This window comes from Epinephelus fuscoguttatus, linkage group LG8 (assembly GCF_011397635.1).
Source record: "Epinephelus fuscoguttatus linkage group LG8, E.fuscoguttatus.final_Chr_v1".
In the NCBI taxonomy this organism is placed as follows: domain Eukaryota; kingdom Metazoa; phylum Chordata; class Actinopteri; order Perciformes; family Serranidae; genus Epinephelus; species Epinephelus fuscoguttatus.
In genome coordinates, this window is record NC_064759.1 from 26,210,304 (window position 1) to 26,233,143 (window position 22,840).

The following is a 22,840-nucleotide window of genomic DNA, read 5'->3' on the forward strand; positions in this document are numbered from 1 at the left end:
TGCACCTACACTGAAAGGCAGAGAGTGCAGCAGCAAAGACCCCCATGAACAGAACAGAGCAGTATCAATGACAAACAGAAATGACAGTGATAAGTCAGACACAGCATGAAAAGGAGGAGCGGGGGTGGAGGCGGTTTGCAAAGCGGCTTGCAGAGGAAGCAGCAACAGTAGGTAGGCCAGAGCAGTTTGAATAGGGCGTCCTGAATGAGATTTGCCAACTGGTTTGCATAGAAAGGAATCATGTGATCTATCAGCTGACTCTATCAGTTGATTGGCGGTTTGAGATCAGCTGATGTAGCTGGGATGTGAACTGAGCTTGACATCGTGTCCTGCCTGAACTAATGCTACGCTCAATTAAATGGGGACCGCGTTTAAAAACAGGAAAACGATATCGAAACATCTGTTTACAAACTCCCATACAACTCGCACAGTAGAATCCGATGCTCATGTATCAATTTAGTGCTTCCTGAACAAGTTGCATTGCCTTTCCTTCAGACCTTTCTGAACGGGACTAAAAGTTAAAGCAGATAAGTTTCACTTTCACCCCTTTTCACCTTTTCACCATCATGGAATTGGTTCCATTTCAGTTCCCATACCTAATTTTGAACTGCTCAGAGCATTTCCACCAAAAATAAATTGGCTTTGAACCTGAAAAGTTGGTTTCCAGCTGGAACCAAAAAATAGCAGTTTTTTTTACCTAAAGGGAGAACCATGATGACATCAGTGGGTGTATCAAATTCTACAGAATAGAAAGAGAGGTCAAGCGAGAAATTGCTGGGGTAAGAAAAAGGAGTGTGCAGTGGTCTCATTATTAGCTGGTCCATGCTGGTATTTCGGATAAAAACAAATATATGTAATAACAGAACAAAAGCTTGCAGGTTATCAGTGCGATCTGCCATTTTACTACGACTGCTTACCTCCGTTGTGCATTGTGCAACACCCTCCAATGATGACACATCCTTGATTACAATGGCTTTGATCAAAACTGGTGGAAATGTTAGCTGGTTCACAAAATAGCATCAAGTTTCCAAGAATCCTGAACAGAACCTGTTGAAGAACCAGAGATAATTTGGTGGAAAATGGGTATTTTTATCCAAAGTGATTGATTCACTGGGTGAAGAAATCAAACAAAGTAAAGATATTAGACAGTTTAAAAAGAGGTACAAAGACAGTATCTTCACAAGATACAGAAATTATTAGAGGGAATGTAAAGCACAGGGTGATACTGTTGTCAGTATTCTCAATACATATTTTCGTATTTGTTTTATACACAGGGTACTATTGGTTATCAGGTATTAAGAAGTGCAGTGGTGTAAATGTGTGGTTGATTGACGGTGAGGAGAGTGTATTTATATAATAGTTTGATTAGCGATGGATTAGTATAGTTTGGGATGGGGGGTAGGGGTAGACAAGCAAGTTGCTTCTTCATACTCTTTTTCGGACATGAAATGTTAATTTATGTTTCTAATTGTAAGTTTGCTCATGATTTATTGTTTGTCTCTGGTTTGTAGGGTTTTTTTCTAAAATAAATTATATTATTTTTTTTAAATGTTCAAAATAAATCAAATGAGATGTTGCCCCTTTTTGGCAGCAAGCTAGCAGTTAATTTGTTCAGTCTGAACAAAGAATTTATTGGTCAAACAATTGTTTTAACACGACTATCTTCTGGAAAGTGAGGATCATGGAATTTTGTTATAAAACAACCAGAATTTTTTTGTCTCCTCTTTGACACATATGGTTAAACAGGTGTACATAAAGTTATGATATGGAAAACTGTCCAGCCAGGTCATTGTTTTACTTCATTGTATCTGTCCCTTTAAATGCTATCCACATTTTCATCTCAGTTTGGCAGAGCACTTAGAAAGCACACCTACACATGAGCAGATGAGGTGGAAAGGACCAGACTGTATTGATTTAAAGTGGACATTTTCCCTACAACATGCAGGAAATTGCTCATATTGAAACACTAGCTTCCACATGATAAACAGCAGGCAGGAGAAATAGATCTTATTACTATTCATCCTGACATGATATATTGAGAAAATATCATACAGGGGTGACCATAAAAGTGGGCAGTTCACCTACTGTATAATATTTCCATTTCATCATCTCACTGAAGTGTATTTTATTACCGAGTGGATTAATACATCAAAATCAAACATATCAACTTGTGTTAAACTAGTCGGGAATAAATGTCCAATTACTTTTGTAATAAATTAGCCTTATGTTAGGGGTGAAGTGCTCTTGTGAAGGCAGGGTTCACGTGAGAATCAAACTTTCGCTAAGAGAATACAGGAAATGTTCTCACTAATGTGGGCACTGTCGCTGCTACTATCCATCTATCTGCATGCCTGTCACTGTTCTCAATGTTAATTCCAGACACTGAAACACAATCACAGTGGCGGGGGAAATAAAACTTAACTAGAGAGAGATTGAAATGACAGCGCACTCCGTCTGATCCCTGGCTAAATAGAGGTCAGCAATAAATCAAGGCCGGCTGGGAAGAACTACTGTTAATGAGAACAGAGAGAGAGCGGGGAGGGAGATGGTGTAGAAGTTTTCTAAACTAGATAAGAGTGTGTGTTTGAAGATGTGTTGTGTGTGTGAGTCTCTGTATTTATTTGTTTGTGTATTGTGCATTACTCCCCCAACTACGTCCGTATGTTTGAGTGTGTGTTACTTCCAGGGGGTGGGAGATTACAAAGCAATCTGCCTTGCTTTAATTAATCTGGTCTGCTTTGCGATAACATGTGCATGTGTTTAAACCTCTGTGTGCTTTAATTGTGTGTTACTGCTACAAGTTTTACGACTACTAACTGTGACTTGCACTACTTGTCTATGTCACCCCTCTCCTGTAGTTCTCCGTTCTATTCCTTGTCTTTGGTATTAGGCGTTTTTAGACCAAAGAGTTGTGGGGACCGTAGAGAAACTGCCACTGGGGGCTCCCCTGACAACTATATACCTTCAAGGGCTGAAATGACGTACTGTAAGCTGGACGGCAGTTGGTATAGCAATGTAACTTTCACTTTGACAATTTCAGTCCAATTTTATGTATAAACCTAATATCATAAATCACAATTTGCCTCAGAGGGCTTTACCTATGACATCCCCCTGTCCTTGACCCTCACAGCGGACAAGGAATAACTCTCCCCAAAAAAACTCTTTAATGGGGAAAAAATGATAGAAACCTCAGGAAAAGCAACTGAGGAGGGATCCCTCTTCCAGGACGGACAGATGTGCAATAGATGTTGCATGTACAGAACACATCAACATAATAAATGTGCAGTGATCCATAATGACAGAACGATACATTAAGACAGAGAGAGACAGAGAGAAAGAGTCCTCTAAGCCAGCGTGTCCTGAGGTTCACCTCCTCTAACAGCACAGCAACCCTCACACAATCCAGCCCAACCAAATCATCGCTTAAGAAAAAGAACATCAACTATTAGACATCTACCACAAAAACCCCAAACAGACTTCAACGCTATTTGGCCCTAAACAGACAGTAAATAATGGCAAACTACCTGATCGCTGTGACAGATGAGAAACTGAGAAGGATACTGACTACATACAGACTTGGTGATCACAGCCTGCTCATAGAGACTGGCAGACACAGGCAGACCTGGCTGCCTAGATAAGACAGGCTGTGTCAGCTGTGTCCCCAGAGACAGGTGGAGACAGAGCAACATTTCCTGCTATGATGTAGCACATATTAAGACATCAGGACTAAGTTCTTTACAAAAAATAAATGGAAACTAAATGATTTTGATTCACTCTCTGACCAGACTGAAATGGATATGTCAAGATATGTCAGTGCATATCAGAGCCTAAGAGACAACCAACACAACAACATATAGTTCAGACTCTGCCGTTTTATTTACTCCTTCACTTATTTAGTTTTTTTTTTTTTTTTAAGATATTTTTGGGGCATTTTCAGCCTTTAATGGATAGGACAGACAAGCGTGAAAGGGGGAGAGAGAGAGAGAGAGAGAGAGAGAGAGAGAGTGACATGCAGCAAAGGGCCACAGGCTGGAGTCGAACCCAGGCAGCTGCAGCAATAGCCTTGTACATGGGGCGCCTGCTCTACCACTAAGCCACCGACGCCCCTCATTTAGTTTTTTTTCTTTAAAATTTATGTCTATGATTTTGTAATAATACAATGTTGTTCATTGTTTTTGAATTTTCATTGCCTTAAATTGTAACTGTGCTTTGGCAACACATAAGAAAGAGATAAGAGAGATGCAAACAGTAACATTGAATCACAACATTAATTTTAGCAATAATAATAATAGTATTTTTGTAGTATATATACATATATGTACAAGTCTAAAACATCTTGTATTTATACTGTCACATATGTGCTCAATAAAACCTGGACTTCACGGTCAGTCCATTTGTCTGTGATTTCTTCTTTTTTTTTCTAGTTTATGTTTTGTGTTGTCTGTTGTTTACACAGCTTCCAGATTTCTAAAAATGCTGCTTGCTGAAAGCTGCACTGGCTGTTTTCGACCGTTCACTGCACACTTGCGTCAGTCATGGTTCCCACTGTGCTGTAAGAGTAACAACTCTAAAAATAGGAGCTAAAGAAGTCCATCAAAACATCGTTGTAAGAATCATTCCTGGGTCTTGCTGTGTGGACACAACAAAAAGGCAGGTTCCTAGCACTATGACAAAGTTCCTCCAGTCTGAAAACGCCTACTGTCTTTATGGCTGCACGCCTGTCTTTTCTCTGCTACAAGCTGCAGCCAGCCAACAGTGGCCTCCATTGTTGCGCTCACATTTTTAATAGCCATTTCTCCACTCCCACACAAGTTAATTCAATTGTAAAGGAGCCACATACTTTTTTCCCACAGCACTGCAGGCTGCTCCGTGGGTTGTAAAATGTGGTCCCTCCCTCTCTCATAGACACCAGGTGGACGGTCTGTCTAATCACATGCTTGCATGCCAATTACGGTTGGTGCTTGTCCAATTGTGTGCTCGCGTGTAAAAAGGTCTGGTGATGGCAGCGTCTTTTCTAATCACGTGCTTCTATGCAAATAAGGTTCAGATGTAGTTCAGCCAACCTCATGGTTCACAATCAGCGAATATGCAGACATGGACACAAATCTGCAGATTTAGCTTGATGACAGAAAATGTTTGAGTAACACGGGGAGGCTACAGTGCTGGGCCTCCACAGGACGGGATATTTTTGTGGTTTTTACGTTAACAATAATTTCACCACAGTTCATATTAAAAGAGAAATTGGTCGTGACTTTGCCTAGAAAGTCTGTCCTTCAGTGCCTGCGTGTACTACAGAGTTCATTGTGTGTCAGATTCTCAGTAGAGCCTTTCTTTTTACAGATAATGTTATGTCACAGTAGGAAAAAGCACAAGTGTAAATAACAGAATTAATAATGACTCAATTTAATGTAGGTGCTTTGGTATCGAGGTTCTGGTTTTGTTCATGCTGGCTCATGGTCACACTGTCACGACTTGTTGGCACTTGAATGAAGCTATCATAGATGCAATTAGTAACACCTACTGTAAAATATGCCTGTAAGATTAGCCAAGGTTGAGGATGAGTGTGTTTACCTCGTTGTAAGTGTGAATATTTTGTGTCTGCAAACAAAACCAAGTATTTCTGATTATACATGATCCTACATTCAAAGATAATTCTTCATATGCTTGCAAACACCCATAAAAACGGCTGCATTTTTGCAGTTGCAAAACAGCTGTTCAGGATAATGAACAGCTAGGCTTGTAACGACTGCAGATAACACATCTCAAGCCATAAACTCATACAACTTTTGGACACAGAAATATGTGCTCAGTGGACAGACAGTCTCCTGTTCATGTCAGCGCTGCTTGTTTTCTCGCTTGATTTTTGAACATTGTTTAGGTTAAGCCAAAGAAACTTGGCTTGCAAGTATAAACACTTTGTTTAGTTTCATTTCCATGGTGAAACACGCTGTAGGCAAGTAAAGCTGAAGTACTTGGTTCCTGTCATGTATACCAAGAAGTCATTTGGGTTGACTGAAATGAGGGTTTCGGTTCCAGCAGCTGGCTGTGGTGTAATATACTCTCCAGCAGAGAGAATAAAACAAGCCAAACTCTACTACAGTAGTAGTATGTGTGCCACCCATGACGTCAGAAACCGTCAGTGGACGGTGGAACTGCAAAGGTTGTTAAATGTAATACAGATACAAAGGTTTGGCACATTATTCAGGTAAAGACATATCCTTCCATGACTAATGCACTATGTAAAAAATGGCAAGTGTTCCTTAAACTCTAGCCTTAAACTCTAATCTGACCTGAACTGTGACGTCTCCACCATTTAAAGGCCTGTTAAAAAATTAAAGGCTGCAAATGTGTCAGCACTCGATAGGACTTTCATAATTCTTCCCTCCTCGTATGAACATTTGGTCCCCATGTGAATAGAAATAAAAAAAACACATGCGCACGTTACAGCAGAGATTGACATGTCTTGTGCTCTGCCGTGGCAGTTTGTTTTACTTAGTGGAGTGTTTAAGAAAGAGATCTGTGCCAAACAAAGCCTGTCTCATATTAGTTAGCCACAGAGATGGACAGAGCGAGATAGAGGAGTGGAGAGAGGCAGAGACAACAACAGTAACCGTAGCCTTGTACAAAGGAAAGAATTGGTACTGCAGAATCCGTCAATATATCTGCGGTATTTCATCGAATCAAAATACAGAGTTTTGCCCTCTCACCGTTTTTCTTTTCTCCCTGCTTCACTTGTTTCCCATCTTCCCTTTCACACTTTTTTTCACCCTCATTTGCGCGCGGAGACACAGTTCCCCACTGTTCCCCAGTAACTGCACTTTGACCTGCAGCGAAGGCGTTAGACTGGAAGAAAAAACGGGGGAGAGGAGTAAAGAAAAGAAGGAGAGGAAGAAAGGCAGATGGGGCGAAGACGGAGCGGAGGGACCTTTGACAAGCCTGCTATTGTCTAGCACTCAGGCAGCCATCAGGGGAGAGAGAATCAGAAGCAGAGTAGTCAGATACTGGAAGCATTCTCCCTGACATCCATTGTTGGGAGGGAAACACCATTGTGTATCCCTCTGTCTCCCTTAACGATATTCTTTGTGTCTTTGTGTCTGTTTTACAGACATCTGCAACATGTTTGCCAAAGATATTCAGATGTGATCATGGAGTGTTATCCAGGAAAGGTCATTTTAAAGGTTGACAGTTGATTACCAAATTATATTCACAGAGATGCTACAGATATGATTGTTTCAATATAAGGCATGATGTAAAGCTGATGAAGAATTTAATTACTTAATTACTTGAAATGAACATGTATAATGAAATCCAGCAAAAAAAAATACGGTAAAGTTTGCAAGGTTTTGCAGAAACTCAGAGAAAACTGATACGAGCACACTCAACTTGGGCACAATGAAACAACAATAAAACTATGAGTCAGGGTTTGATGTTTACTGAGATGGAATTATCTACCTTCTGCAATTATGGAAGTTGTGTCTCAGACTATAAAAAAATGAATGGCAGCAAACGATTTCTTGAGGAAAAACGACCCTTGTTATCCGACTAAACCGACTGTTTGCAGACGTCAGCGGGGATAATGTGAAGGAGAGGGGCAACCTTGATTATTGGTTCATATGTAAAACACCAGTGTTATGCTTAGTTGAAGGACGTTCTCACCACTCTGCCAACAATAGACTTGGGAATGACCAGTGAGCTGTAATTAGCAATGATTACGACCCTCTAATCCTCTGTTTACCGTCTCCTTCGTCTGTCTCTACCCACAGTGTCAACAGCAGTTACTATAGATACTAACACCCCCTGAATGTCCCTCACTTTATATCGCAGAAGAGTTCCTCAGCTCTTCTTTGTGTGCGTTGCTTTTAAAGAAGCCTCCCTGCAGCTTAGTCATGGCTGTTTCTTTTTATTCTTTAACCTTAGAGTGTCTTTAAAGGCCATGCTTGTTTGTTTTGTAAGAAGGGAAACTCTACAAAGAATCGTCTTTACACTTCATGGCCTCTCAGCCTTTTGGCATTTTGCTGAAACTCTCAAACTAAGTTACAACTTCCCCTCTCCTTTCTTTTCAATGGGATAGTTGAATAATTAAAATAATGCTCTTGTCCAGTTTAGGCCACTCTAAAGGGCAGCAGATATGGAAGGTTATTTAAAAATGCCCTCCCTCCTCCTTAAAAAGAATGGGACATTTTGGCAAAATAAACACCTGTGACCATTTTGCACTTGAACCCTGAAGGATATTCATTATCTTCTTGGCTTTCTCCAAACATTACCTGAGGAGTATTTTTAGAATAGCACCTCCGCCTTTTATGCTATGCATTTGCAAATCAAAGATTGTCGTCAGCTATTTCTTGACCTTGTTGTCTTCTTTTCTCTCCTCTGTCTGCCGTCTGTAGCAGATGGATGGTTCAAACAGTCAGACAGACACAGACAGCAGACAGAAGGCTCTGTCTGGAAAATCACTTCTTGAAACGAATTCCTGCGTGGCTTATCATTACACAATGTGTCTTTTATGCATTTCAAGCTTGAGATAGTGTTGGCCTGACATGATAGCGCAGGTGGTACAGTAAATGTTACATATATATTTCAGGGAAAAAAAAGACTGCTTGCCAAAATACAGTAAGTCTCGGCTCTTTCTATCCATTTAATGTGCTGCTAAAAGAGTCATTCATGCTCGTGTGGATTTCTGACAAATACCCATCAGACTGGGGAAGACATTTTTCTTTCTTTTTCATTTTCCACTAAATAAAAAATGGAGTTATTTTATTGTATTTATTTTGATTATTTTGCAGTTGATAGTTGACAGCGTACAGAGAGGGGAACACAAGGGAAACAAAATTGAAACGAAGGTCTTGGGACTCACCCAGGACATTGCAATTACCCAGTATGCACCTGAGCCAATAAACTAACATCTGTTGTCAGAGCATAGTGAGAAATAAAACCTCTCACTCTGCATTCCTAATAGAGATATTAAAGGAAAAAAAGTCTCTTTTCATTCCATGTGAATTGATTTAGGTGAAAGTATTAATCAGCAGCAGTTGCATTGTCTGCATTGACTCATACAGTATCTCTCTGCATTGTAATCTTTGTCTTAACATACTTTTGTGAGCAAAAACGCAGGATAATAATTCCCTACAGTCAGCACTCTCATTTATCTTTATCATTAAGACACAAATGTCCAAGCTGATCAGCATATTCTGGATTATTCTCTGTTACTTTTAAAGACAGGCGAAGGATTTATGATCCAACTTTAAGCAGATGTGTTCATTTTTAGGATGTCAGAGAGGTAAGGATGACAAGATAAGCAGTTATGAAATCAGGATAAATGAATAAATGTTTGTAGGTGTGTGTGTGTGTGTGCTTCCACAATAATGACTCATATCTATCCTCGCTATGACTTTCAGGTGGGAGGTTTCAAGTGTAGATTTCCCTTTAAAACTGCCCTTTAAATGAAAAGTGAGGTTGTTTAGAGATTAATTTCAAGATGAAAGGGTTATGATAGATATTGGGAAAAACAACACCACATAAGTCAGAGGAAGCTTTCACAATGCTATGTTTACATCATGTGTTGAACATTTTCTTAGAGCAGGATAAGAGACAGTTGCAGGATATGTGTTAGAGCTTGAGTGGCTCACTAAAAAGCAGATTATTGTATTCTGTGTTATTGTACTGTGTGCAAAGCAAATGGTCCGTGTTATTTTTTCTGTGTATTCAATAAAGACAACTTGAAACCTACAGACTGGACGCGTGCATTTATTGTGTTTTCTGAGTATTGGCTGAGAAACCTGCGCATCAAAAGTGTGCACACAAAACGGAAACTTTCTTTTCAATTCTCTGTTTGTGAGTCCCATATTCTGTCTGTTTGTGTCTAGAAGTTGTTAGTTTAAAATTCATGTCAATCTGTCCTCTCTCCTTCTTCCAGCTGATCAGTTTGTGTGCCGCACTGAGGCCATTGCAGACATCGTGATCCTGGTGGACGGCTCCTGGAGTATCGGTCGGCTCAACTTCCGGCTGGTCCGCATGTTCTTGGAAAATCTGGTCAATGCCTTTGATGTTGGCATTGATAAGACAAGGATAGGTAGGTCCCTGCTTCTTTCCCTCTGGAACAGATGGGTACACTGTGGGGCCAATATGGCCTTTTAAATCTTGTGTCAGTGTTTTTATCGCCTCATAGTTGTAGCATTTTAAAACTGTTTTTGTATATTAGCTACATATAAGAAAAGGACATGTTGTAATGTATGGTGTAAATTTAATGTGTGTGTGTGTGTGTGTGTGTGTGTGTGTGTGTGTGTGTGTGATTGTAGGTCTGGCTCAGTACAGTGGTGACCCCAGGATAGAGTGGCATCTAAATACTTTCTCAAGTAAAGATGCTGTCATTGATGCCGTTAAGAACCTGCCATACAAAGGAGGAAACACTCTAACAGGTGCTTGATTTCATTGATACTACCAGTTTGTTTGCTTTTAATACTGGTTCAGTTTGTTAGGAAGATCCAAACCATTTCCTTCCTTCCCCCCTTTTGTCCGACATCCTTGCACACTGGTCTCTCTGCCTCTGTCTTCCTCATTCATCCCTCCTCCCTTTCTCCCTCTGTCTCTTTCCAGGCCTTGCACTGACTTACATCTTGGAGAACTGCTTCAAGCCTGAGTCTGGCTCAAGGACGGGTATACCCAAGATTGGGATCCTCATCACAGACGGGAAGTCCCAGGATGATGTCATACCTCCGGCGGAGAGCCTGCGAAATGCTGGTGTTGAGCTGTTTGCTATTGGTAAGGGAAAACACAAACACACACCTGCAAAAGAGGAAAAAGTCTTAGGAAGAGTCATATTCTGTCTCTTTAAATCCTTTCAATGATGTTTCTTTGGTCTGATCTTACTTACTGCCCTGCTCAGGGTCACACATATAATACAGTGTTGTCTCTAAATATTATGTTTGACCTCCTTCTCCCAGGTGTTAAGAATGCTGATGAGAACGAGCTGCACTCCATCGCCTCAGAGCCGGACGAAACTCACGTCTACAACGTGGCCGACTTTAACGTCATGAGCTCCATTGTAGAGGGTCTGACCAAGACAGTGTGTGAACAGGTGGAGCAGCAAGACAAGGACATCAAACAGAGTAAGGGCTTGGTTATACCAGAAAAGAATTGGTTGTATGTTGTGTTGTCAGGCCTTCTCAGATATCAGAAGGGTTTATCGTTGTTCCAAACGGCCACACTGGGAGGCAGAGTGAAAAGCCAGTTGTCACAAAGAGGGAGGAGATGCAATATCGTTTAAATACGAGGAGAAAAGGTGCATATTTTCAAGACTTTCTCTCCAGGAAGACATTTATCGTGTTGCATGAAAAGTGCCAGAAATTGTACCCTGCATGGCTCCTGTCTTACCTTCACACAGAGATGTATTTTTGTGCAGATAGTATGGTAACAACAAAAAGAGCACTTAGGCCTCTTCTGATGATTCAAGGCAAATTAAGTTAAGGTAAGGCAGGTTTTTTTTTAGCAGTCAAGTTAACTTTTTTCAAGTGGCTCTTCTGTGGTGTGTCTTTGCATAACTGGATTATAAAATCTCACATTGAAATGACAAGCCTAACGCCAGCTGTAGTTGTAGAGTGGGTTGTATTTGGAAGTGTCAATCAAGTCCCGGATATTTAACTGGAGCTTGAGTGGCCAGACATTTTGGTACTTAATGTCATAAAACTCACGAGGTTGTGGATTTACAGCCAAACAGAAATGATATCCTGTTACGAAATGTTGATTACTTTAGGACACTTCCTCCTCTTTCTCCTCTTCTGCTTCTCTTCCTCACTCTGTCCTCCAATGAGTTTTAATTTCCATGTAAATAAAGATGCAGAATGGAAAAACAAGAAAGAGGATGTCTTTAAAGATACGCCATAAATTCAGTCTAGTGTGTTTGGATTAGATTTCAGCACTATCTCCTTCACTCTGATCCTCCGTGCATGTGAGGTTTTCTACTCAAACGTTCATCACAGGGAGTAATTTCATGTAATGTGATATAATCTGTTTTTTTATTCTTTCCTTTTGCTCTTCTTTTATGTATTCAGAACACACACCAGAGCAGATAGGGGCGCCGCTTGAGCTGGTGACATCAGAGGTCACGGCCAGGAGCTTTAGGGTGTCATGGAGCCCCGCCCCTGGAAACGTAGAGAAATACAGAGTGGTGTATTACCTTGCTCAGGGCGGAGAACCACAGGAGGTAAATACTGCATTTTTACGAGGAACACAATGTCATTTACTGTGGCGAAAAAGCGTTTTTCACCGAGTTAAATTGGGAAAAGCTGAGGGAGTTAAATAACCACAAACAAATCACACATCGCACACACTGCATTTCACTGTTATCTGAAAGCGGTACATGCGCACACAAGCAAGACCTAAGAAATACTGAGGTCAAGAGACTCAGCAGGAGCACAGAGAGAAGGGTTTAGGCCAGGGTATGCTCTGTTTTTCCATCATGTTTACTGCACCAGTGGGAGTTACTGGGTCTTTGGGCAAGTGTATGGATTGAGCTGTTTTTCCCTGAGACGCTGGGGGTATCATTCATCCAACCCTCTTGCTCTCATCCCTCCATTCACAACTCCCCTGAACATCCGTGCAGGTGAAGAAGGCTCACTAGAAATTATACTCTGGCTGATCGAGACACCTGCTTGATTTTTCCAGAACATTTGACCACAGAAACCATTAAATCTTGTGCTTAGCTGGGTTTACGGGGACCAGATGTTCTGGAGCCACATGTGAGGAGACCTTTCCAGCTGGCTCAGCGCGCACCTAATCTCTATCACAACTGTCATCCATACAGATCAGAATGAGAAAATATTCTCTTGCTTTGGACGTTTGTGCTTTATGCCGTTCAATAAATCGATTGTGTTTTCCCTCCTCCGCCATTCTCCTTCAATCCCTCTTTCCTGCCCTGCCTTCCTCGCACTTTCCTGTCATTTTCATCCTTCTCCCATTTATTGCCCCACTTTCCATTTTCCCTGCCATTCTGTCCCCCTCCTTCCCTCTTCTCCCATCCATTTCCGCACCCCATCTCTCTTTTCTGTCCCTTCCATCCATCTTTCACACCGCCCGCTCTCTCCCCTCTCCTCACTCATGCTCCGGGACCCCAGGCGGTGGTGGACGGCAGTGAGACTTCAGCAGTGTTAGAGCATCTCAGCTCTCTCACTGAGTACCAGCTGGCTGTGTTTGCTGTGTACGCAAACGAGGCAAGTGATGCTCTCAGAGGATCAGAAACAACCCGTAAGTTTGTTCTTACACACAAACACATATGCAGAAAATGTACTTACAAAACCGCACACCAATGCTTCAGGCAACATCTGAGATCACAAGTTGACGACAAAGGCTTATGTTGAATTAGCATGTTGAAAATGATGCCCTTGTGATGCAGGGAGAAATAAGCACAGAGGAAGATAAGACAGTGGGTTTCAATCAGGACCAACTTGTAAAGATTTGGTTTATCAGTATGACTGAACTGTGCTGTGTGTTTGTCTGTGTGTTGGTGTGTGTTTGTGTGTGTTTGTGCAGTGGCCCATCCCACAGTGACGGGCCTCCAGCTGTTTGATGTGACACACAGCACCATGAAGGCGAGATGGGACGATGTGGATGGAGTTTCTGGCTACATGCTGCTGTATGCACCGCTCACAGATGATGGAGCGTCGGACGAAAAGGAGGTAGTGAAAGAAAGAAACAGAGGGAAAAAGAGAAATAAAAACATATTGAATATATTACTGCTTCTTCAATTCACAGTTTTAAACAGCAATTTAGCAGCGAGACGTAAAGACCCCCTCCATGTTAACGTGTCCCTGTGGTGTTTTTTAAATGCTACAAGACATATCAGGAGCTAAATAAGCAGTCAACGCTGTGGCTGAGCATTGTCACCTTGGAACTGCAGTGTTCCTATAGCCTCTTTTGCACAGAGATCACGCTATACAGCCGCTACAAAGTCCCTTCTTTATGCCTCCTTTGCATTTTGACACAGAACCAAATGACAGGGACATCATTTAGCTCCAGTGTGTGATTATACACTGCTTCATGGCTTTGCTGAATCTTGTGGTAATGCATCAGTAGAGGAACAAGGTTTATCTAATGCTAGCAACACAGTATTAGCGGTTTGATAACATAGTCAAGCTGTAGGATCATGTTACCTACTACTGTTATGTTTCTAATGTTGTAAAGAACAATGTGCAGAGTTGAAGGTGAAGAGGTATGCTCAAGCTTCAAGCGAGCCACTGAGGGGTGGGTGGAGATAGAGACAGGTGTAGAGTTAAATCTAAGCCATTTAAAATAATAAAGGAATTTTTTTAATGGAAAAAAAATATAAATATGTAATTTTGTTGATCAGAGATGAGTTTTTAGGTGTTTAATCAGTGTCAGAAGAGGGACGTGAAGTTTTGTTTTCAGTGCTGTAATGTGTGCACTTGTGTGTCTTTCTCCCAGATTAGGGTGTCAGATGCAGTGACCGAGCTGGAGCTGGATGGTTTGCTCCCTCACACTGAATACACCGTCACTGTGTATGCCATGTATGGGGAGGAGGCCAGTGACCCTCTGACAAACCAGGAAACTACATGTGAGTTTGGCACATGCACTCACATACGAGTTTTACCCTCTGTCCTCATGAGGACCCTCATTCTGAACATTTATCCTTAACTTAACCTCAGTTCAACTTTAATCCTAACTGTAAAAACAAATCTTAACCCACATACAGTCCAACAGTTTTCACACAAAGCTAAAACAGCAAGAGCTACAAACACACATCAAACACTTGCTCTCTTTCTCTCTTTCAGTACCACTGAGTCCTCCCAGCAACCTCCAGTTCTCTGACATCACTCACAACTCCGCCCACATCAGCTGGGACCCCGTGCCCAGGGGAGTTAAAGGTTACCGCATCATGTGGGTCAAGACGGACGGATTAATCACTGAGGAGGTGTGTGTGATTTTATGTGTTTAAGATGTAATTTTTAGATATGATGATAGTTGACAGCATTTGCATCTGCAACTGTCTGAATGAGAAGACATGAGGAGAAACTGAAAAAAAAGAGGAAGGAAGGACGGAGCAAACAGGCCATTATTGGTGTCCAGTGTCGCATTTTTTCCACGCCGGCCTGTTTGGTCAGTAGATCAGAGTTTTACTGGCCCCTTGCATATTTTCACCAGCCTGTTTTTCTGTAATTTTGGTGATTTATTAAACATATAGTGCACAACACTGAAGCTCTGTTAAGATTTGGTTGTTTTTGTAGTTATTAGTTTGTAATGTTGATATGCAGAACTGCACAAAACATACCACAGTTGCTGTTTTTCACCCAGGAGTATTGTTGCTTCCACGAAAGTAGAAAGCCCCTTGTTCTTCTCATGGCCTCGTAAGTTTCTTTTGACAACATTTTTTTTTTAAGTAAGAAGGTGAGGTGGATTAAGAGTACATCCCATAATACACTTCGGATTCCCCTTGTGTATTTCAGCAAATCATAATGCATTTCATCTGTCACATGTCAAAATGATGACATAATGTCATCATGACATCTTATAAAAGTTGCTCTTGTCGCAGCTCCTAATTGGTCATCACTTGCCTGCAGGGCCCTACATAAACTTTTACTGGCCCCTGGGCATTAGATATGTTGGACCCTGGATTAATTGTAGGAATTGTTCTCAGTATGAAAAGGTCAGGCTGAAATGAGTATCGAGCACTGACATAAATCAGCTTGGAAAATATGCAGACAGAGTAGACATAAATGCCTGTGTCCAGTGTGTTTACCAAATAGTACATTACTACTAAAGTTTATGCTTTTGGAAAGGCTGGTTGACTTCCAGTTGTCTTGGCACAACTGTAAACTACAAGAACGCAGGGATTTGTTACCCTTTTGGCTGTCTGTGATTGAACTATTCTGTTTGTAGAGGCATGGCTGTGTTTTTGGTATGGATATGTCATGTGTCTCTGTGTGTTGTGCAGGTGGAGGTGGGTCCAGTAAACTCCTATGATCTCAGCGGGTTGACGTCTCTAATGGAGTACTCAGTGGCCATCTTCGCCCTGTACGATGCGGGCCAATCAGAGCCTCTCACAGACGGATTCACCACAAGTAAGTCGCTTTCGTGCTGTAAGGATACATTAGAAGATTCTGTGGTCAGTTTTTAGGGCTCATTGCAATCATTGAATTCAAATATGGGCAGATGTAGATAACTATTGTTGGTGCCATTGGCAATTATCAAGTACATTTGTTAATTTGTTTTTTCATTAAAGTCCAATTTGTCTTACACATTGGTGTTTGGACTTCTTCCTATCGCCATCTCTGCTGAGGACAATTTTGTCTCAATTTCCTGAAAATAGTTGTACCAATACTATTAGAAGGCAAACCATTTCTCTCTCAGTGCCAAACAGTGCTGAATTTTATTACCCCTACTGGTCTTTCTGCTTTTTTGGCAGCACGCCCGTCTCATTTACACCTCGGCATAATAGCCCACTCACATTAAAAGGTCATTTCGCTGTCCCTTACTATTCCGTCACGCTAACAGATATTGATTTGTAGGAATATCCCTTTAAGGAACAAGCAGTTGGGCTCCAGTGCTGAGTCAGCCAAAAGGAATGTATTTCTGGCAAGCAACCCTTAAACTACTGACTCTAAAGGGCCACGTTGATTTTTATTTATCTTCTGGCAAACTTTGTTCAATGGGCCAGGTTTGAGGGGGAGAACTTCATGAACTAACACAAATATTTCGACACTTTTAAGGTTTTTTTTTTTAAGAGGAGGTGTGTGACATGGTGGGAACCTGCATGATGAGAGTTTACACCGAAAGTGTTGCTTGTAAGTTGAGACTGAAAAGACACTTAAAATGTGTGTAATAAATTATCCCCTGCAGTCAGAAAGCAGCAGTTTATATCCTGGTCAGTGGTTGTGCCAGGTTTCACATTGTAGCTAGCCCACGGTTATATGGCTTTTACCATACCACTTGTTCCACAGCAGTAAACATCGTATTTTAACTCCGCCATTTTCCAGTGACACACAGCTTGATTCTTACTCTTGCCTGGTGCAGCCAAAGTGGATGTTCAGTTCATTGCAGCTGTAGGTATTTGAGGAAACAAAAAATGAAATGAAAATTATAGCTAATGTTTGTGTTAGCATTTTAAAAAAAAACATGCTAAGTGTGGTTGCACCACAGCAGTAAATGTTTCATGCAACATTTCCATGAAAGTTTCAGCAAGCAGTGCAGTTGCAGGGTCAGCCAAGCTTACTTTGGTCAGTTCTCTTTGAATGTGGGTTTTGTGCTGCTTAGTGGGAGGCATCACGAGGGAAAATGAGTGCAGAACTCTGTGGAAATATCACTGAAACCAACAGGAAAAACAGAATTATTCTAAATGATATGCAAATGAAAACGAAAGAAAAAGACAAGTAAAATAAAATGCAAAAAAGTAAAACCTCTCTTTACTTCTCAGCTCCAGTTCCTGGCCCTCTGGATCTACGCTCCAGTGATGTCGACACCGACAGCTTCCAGGTCAGCTGGGATCACTCAGCCAATGACATCGTCCTCTACAGGCTGTCCTGGGCACCATTCACAGGCGGCGACACAAAGGAGGTCGGTACAAATAAAGTACAGCATGTGAAGTTGTTTGCTTTAGATGCAGTTTTCTTAAAGATGTGTTTTCACCTGGAGGAAGTGAACTGTCACAGCGAAGATCATCTTCACAGATCATGTTGACATGTTAACAGTATAGGAATGAAAAGTCTGAGTCCTTGGTACTGCTATGAGCTAGCCACAAACTTGTATTTTCACTTCCTCAAGCTGACAGATATTACACCAGTATATGATTTAGCATCAAAATAACCTGCATGGATTTTGATTTTTCTGTCTCTTAGCTAGGGGTGCGTGTATTATCTCTATTTCCAGAGGAGGCTGCACTCCATAGGGAAGCCTATGGACTTGCATATATGCTTAACAACTCTACTGGTAGCTGGTAAAACCCTTGGCATGGCTGAGTATAAATAAAGACTGAATAAATCTAGAAATTAATGGCTTGGGTGTTTTATTACCATGATCTGGGGTTTAGAGACAGCTGGGCGGCAGCGATAGAGCCCTTAGGTCTGTAAGAGTGTGTGTGTGTGTTTGTGTGCGCATGTTGTGTGAGTTTGTTCTTGTATTTGTGTGTTTTGCTGAGAGTCATCAGAGCTGAAAATAACACTCTGGGGAGCTGGAGAGGTGGGCTGGTAATTCCGCCAGCATAGAGAAAGGGATACACGCAGCTTTTCTCTGTCTCTCACCCACATACTCTGCACATGTACACACATAAACACACATCTACAGACCGCTCTGTATTGTTGTATCTGAGAGGAGATTAAACATAATGCAGTCGAACAGCCGCACAAACACAGACACACCAACAGAGAGAGATTACCCAGATTAAAATTCATGATAATATAGGGCTTCATGAGAGGAGCAAATTATATCATTGTTGATCATGCTGTTTTGTCTGGATTTAATTTGTTTTACTAGCACCCTGATACTTCTCTGAAAGCAGATTTCAGGGCTTTTTGTGCACTTTGTTAATCAATAAAATGTCTGTTTGACTCCACTCTTTAATCAGACAAATACCACAGAGGGCAATGCTGTAAAATAAGGAAATCTATCTAAATAAATGCAAGGAAATGTACACAGAAAAGGGAGAGAATGAATCACTAAAGATGCACTAGCTCCCGGGAAAGCCCAAATGGCCAGCCCCACTGCTGAAATTAGCATGTAACTGTGCCTCAAAGGGCTCCGTAAAGAAACAGATTCCTGCACATAATATGGTTATTGAGTCATCTACAGTAAATTCCAATTTCAGTGTTGCTCTCCATGGAAGTGAGCTGTACTCTTGACGACCTCTTGGTGTTTACCTTGGGGTCTGACTCATTTTCTGATGTTGGACAAATTGTAGTGGTCGTTTGGACTCCTGCAGCAGCACTTGATCCAACTGGCTACGCTGTTGTGTTCAGGGGAAACCAGACATTTCTGAATTACTCATATGATCATCTTAGTCCTACAATGGCCTTATTCAGATGTTTAAACCCTCAGTGAATGGGGTACCTGCAGACCCCAGAGAGATAATGTTGTCAGTCAATTTGTTCATAATGACTTCATATCATTAGAAGTAGGTCAAAAGCACCCAATTCTACCTATACAATCTTAAAAGATGGCTCTTTTTATTGCGTTCATGTTTGCCATGGGTCCTCATTTTAAGTATCACACACTATCAGCGGGGATCAGACACTCATCACTCAGTTTACAGACAGATTTAGATCTAGCAGAAACAGTATTCCTCATGCTCTTTGGACGACCCTAAATACTGCTCTTCATTAAGCTGAAGATGATGTTCAAAGTCAAATATACATCACATAACTTCATAATAAAATGCTTTATGACTGTCAAATTCAATTAATCAGTTCAAGAAAAAAATCCGCCTGCTGTTGTGGATGTCCAACACTCGGCTGGAAAATCTACTCGACAAAGATGTTGCATTTGGCTCCTGAAACACAGACAATAAGTAGCACATGTTTGCTCCTCCTGTCAGATGCCAGTATGCTCTATCATGTGTTATAACTGCCTGCAGCACATAGTGTTCATAGTTCTATGGAAACACCTTTTATTTTACATCATGTACAAATCTTAATTTGAATTACATTTATTTAACCATTTGCTTAACCATTGTTTTGACAGGGGGTCACACTGACACCAAGGCCTCTATCTGCCTCTGTACTGAAAGATAGAAGTTTTAATGACTGTTGGTTTATTTAGATCATTTTATATTGTGGTTGGTTTCACTGCATAAATGTAATTCAGTTAGACAGCTCACTTTGAAATGTTTATTTCAACAGCAGAACATAGTTAGAGTTTGGCGTCTAAACTCTGGCCTCATTGCTCCACGCAGATTTCTTTACATGAGATATTGGGGAGTGATGATTAAATATTTCCCCTCTTAGCTGGAGTCTGCAGGTGGATGCTGAGGTGGAGGTGGGGCGGAAAGAGTGAGCAGCAATACTGATGAAGGGCAGCAGCGGCATTCACAAGGCAAAGGGAGAGCTGGGAAGATTTTGCACCTTAAATAGACCACCAAATTGGGAGGGTGTGTTTTGTAGATGACATATGGAGAGTGGGGTATGATGTGTGTGTGTGAATCAGTGCTGCTCGAATTGAAAGCCTGAACTAGCTCGCAGGTGTCGCTCCATTGAAAAAAATTTAGAGCCATACTTATCTTAACAAGGTAAACTTAAAAATATACGCACAATTATTAAGCTGAACACTGGGTGGAGCTTTCATGTGTAGGTAAGCTCCAGGTGATGAGAATCAGGTGTGTGGAATGGGGAAGCAAAGAGTTTTTGACCATGCTGTGGAAGCATGTTGAAAAGTGTTGGCATGTAAACTCAATGCTGAATGGAATAATGATTACATATGGACAATGCTGTCGCCCTGCTGTGTTATGGTGAGCACATACATATATATTGTATTGAGAATAAATGGATCACCAAATCCAAAGAGATAAAACACACTGGGCATTGGTTTATTGTTAGCCCAGAACACGCGTCCAGAACAACTTCACCTGTTTGTCTCTCAGTAGCTTTTTTAGACATTTTGATTTGTTGAAAAGTCACTACAATAATGTTTACTTGAGATTACAGAAAACTAAATGATACCAGAACCAAGTGGAGGTAAATATGCTTTTATGTACTAATTTGTATGTACTCGGGATGAAAATAATACCTTCATTTTACACAAAATGCTAATTAACTGCAACTTTCCTAAAATAATAATAATAATCTATTAATTTTGGATGTTTTGTCAGATTTTATTCACGACATAGATAATAATGTTTTGAGAGGAAATAAATTAACATTTTGCTGTGGTAGTTGTTTCGTACAGTAGTTTATTTTTGGGGTACCCAGGGACCACAGTCCTTGTGTGTTAAATATGTTGTAGGATAAGGATTAACATAAAGAGTATATATATTAAGTGCATTTTTAATGATGATTAAATTAATTTATACCTCCTCATATTTTAAGTAAGAGTATTACAACCAAATCAACACACAAAGTACAACAGTTTGTTTTCAGAGACACCAGCTTCTGAAAATATGCACCACCATTTCCTGCTGTTTTCTTGCCTTAAATTACGAGCGCTGAGGCGCTTTGTTATTTTATGTTTTTAGCAGCTTTCTCTCCTGAAACTCAGCGACGACCTTGGTTTTGAAAGTCTGGTGTTGTACTTAGAGTATAAATAATCTTGTCAGGCTGTTGGTTTATGCCCAACATTTTTATCACATCTTGAGGGTAACTTAGGAGACTCTTTGTGTTTATTTTACTTGTAGAAAACAAAACAAAACGGGAACAACAAACGAAAATACAAAACAAAAAATGCTGACCTGAAATGTTGACAGCACATTATGAGACACGACAACATGTATTACATTTGGCTGTTCACTAATTCCCAGTCAAGTTCATTTGGTACTACAAAGACCTTTACATGCAATATTGTCGTTGGCCCAAACTCAGATTAAAACTCTGGATGAAAGTGTGACGTGACGATTAACTGACAGCTGTCCTCCATAATGCTTTGACCTGAATGAACTGCTGAAGATAGGTTATAAAACAGCAGGAGCACACGGTGACGTGTTTGAGGATATCAGCCAACGTCTTTGATTAGTTGTTTTTTTTGGAAAGAAGAATTTGTTGGACGTCAAACGTAATATAAGACCTGTATGTGTGTTTCTCTTTTGTAGGTGGTCTTGAGTGGAAGTGATAACAGATACATCCTGACCGGTCTGAGTCCGTCCACTGAGTACGAAGTTATGTTGACGGCTGTGTTCAAAGATGAATCAGAGAGTGACACCGTCTCTGTGATAGAGACCACATGTAAGTGTTGGGAGGCTGTATTGATTAGCAGCATGTACATCTGTTGTGTTACTGACACATCTAATCAATGCAAAATGTTATAAAGTCAGCATCCAAAAACTTTTCCAGGCATAAGAGAAAAAGACAAATCTAATTTCATGAATGAAGATTCCCAGTGACCCAACTAACCCTCTTCACCGGAGTGCCACTGTCTGCTGAGAATAACAGACCAGTCCAATCACATTAAAATCTGCATTTCTGAGTTCACAGTGTGACTCCGCATGAGCCCATTTGCATTGATTTTGTTTGTCGCACCTTATCACAGTTGAGGAAAATCTATTTTCCCGTCAATGATTCGTTATGTATTTCTGTCTAATTACCTTAGTTATTGATACAGAGAGTTGTTGCTGAGAGCTTCTATCCAATTATCTGATTAATGCTCACTGTATTTTTCCAGTGGCCAAGACAACAACGATTGCTACGGCAACCACAGGTAAGAAGTGTCCAAGATTCCTTTTGTGTAACATCACACTCAGTGTTCATGTGTAACAATGGTCAAATGATAACTTCAAAAGACTTGACATGACTGAGCATGTCATGTAAGGTTAAACTTGTGTTGTGAAATGTATATTTCTTGTATGTTAGGAAAGTTAAAATCTGTTACTTGCATGTGTCCAGTGGGCAGCAGGCTAAGTGGTACTTACTTCAAAAAACTCTCCTTGCAGCAAGGCTGGACAAATTTTAATCATGATTCAAGCCAAGGCATCTGTCTAGAAAGTCTATTGCCATTGAAATATGAAAGACTCTACTAGTTTTCCAGGGTATGCTGATGTTGCCAAAGTGCAGCTACAGTTCTAGCAAGTTCTCATAGCAGAGTTTTGTCGCTAATTAAGTTTCAGAACGCAAAACCAGAATTACCGAGAGCTTAAAAGAGCTCCGCACTGTCTTTTCTGACTGAGGTTGATGCATGCAAAACTGAAACATTGATTACA

The 22,840-nt window shown here is 40.8% G+C and overlaps 1 protein-coding gene across 5 annotated transcripts in view; it reads left to right on the plus strand.

Annotated features, from left to right (window-relative positions):
- col14a1a (collagen, type XIV, alpha 1a) overlaps positions 1-22,840 on the plus strand; it is a 188,890-nt gene that overhangs the window by 40,177 nt on the left and 125,873 nt on the right. For all 5 annotated transcript variants that reach the window (XM_049584055.1, XM_049584054.1, XM_049584058.1 and 2 more), the window contains 13 exons: positions 9,914-10,069; positions 10,296-10,415; positions 10,594-10,758; positions 10,941-11,105; positions 12,048-12,199; positions 13,110-13,239; positions 13,525-13,670; positions 14,437-14,566; positions 14,784-14,923; positions 15,944-16,070; positions 17,423-17,562; positions 21,737-21,869; positions 22,306-22,341. In XM_049584055.1, the coding sequence (XP_049440012.1) occupies positions 9,914-10,069; positions 10,296-10,415; positions 10,594-10,758; positions 10,941-11,105; positions 12,048-12,199; positions 13,110-13,239; positions 13,525-13,670; positions 14,437-14,566; positions 14,784-14,923; positions 15,944-16,070; positions 17,423-17,562; positions 21,737-21,869; positions 22,306-22,341 (1,740 nt within the window). The remainder of the gene's footprint in view (positions 1-9,913; positions 10,070-10,295; positions 10,416-10,593; positions 10,759-10,940; positions 11,106-12,047; positions 12,200-13,109; positions 13,240-13,524; positions 13,671-14,436; positions 14,567-14,783; positions 14,924-15,943; positions 16,071-17,422; positions 17,563-21,736; positions 21,870-22,305; positions 22,342-22,840) is intronic.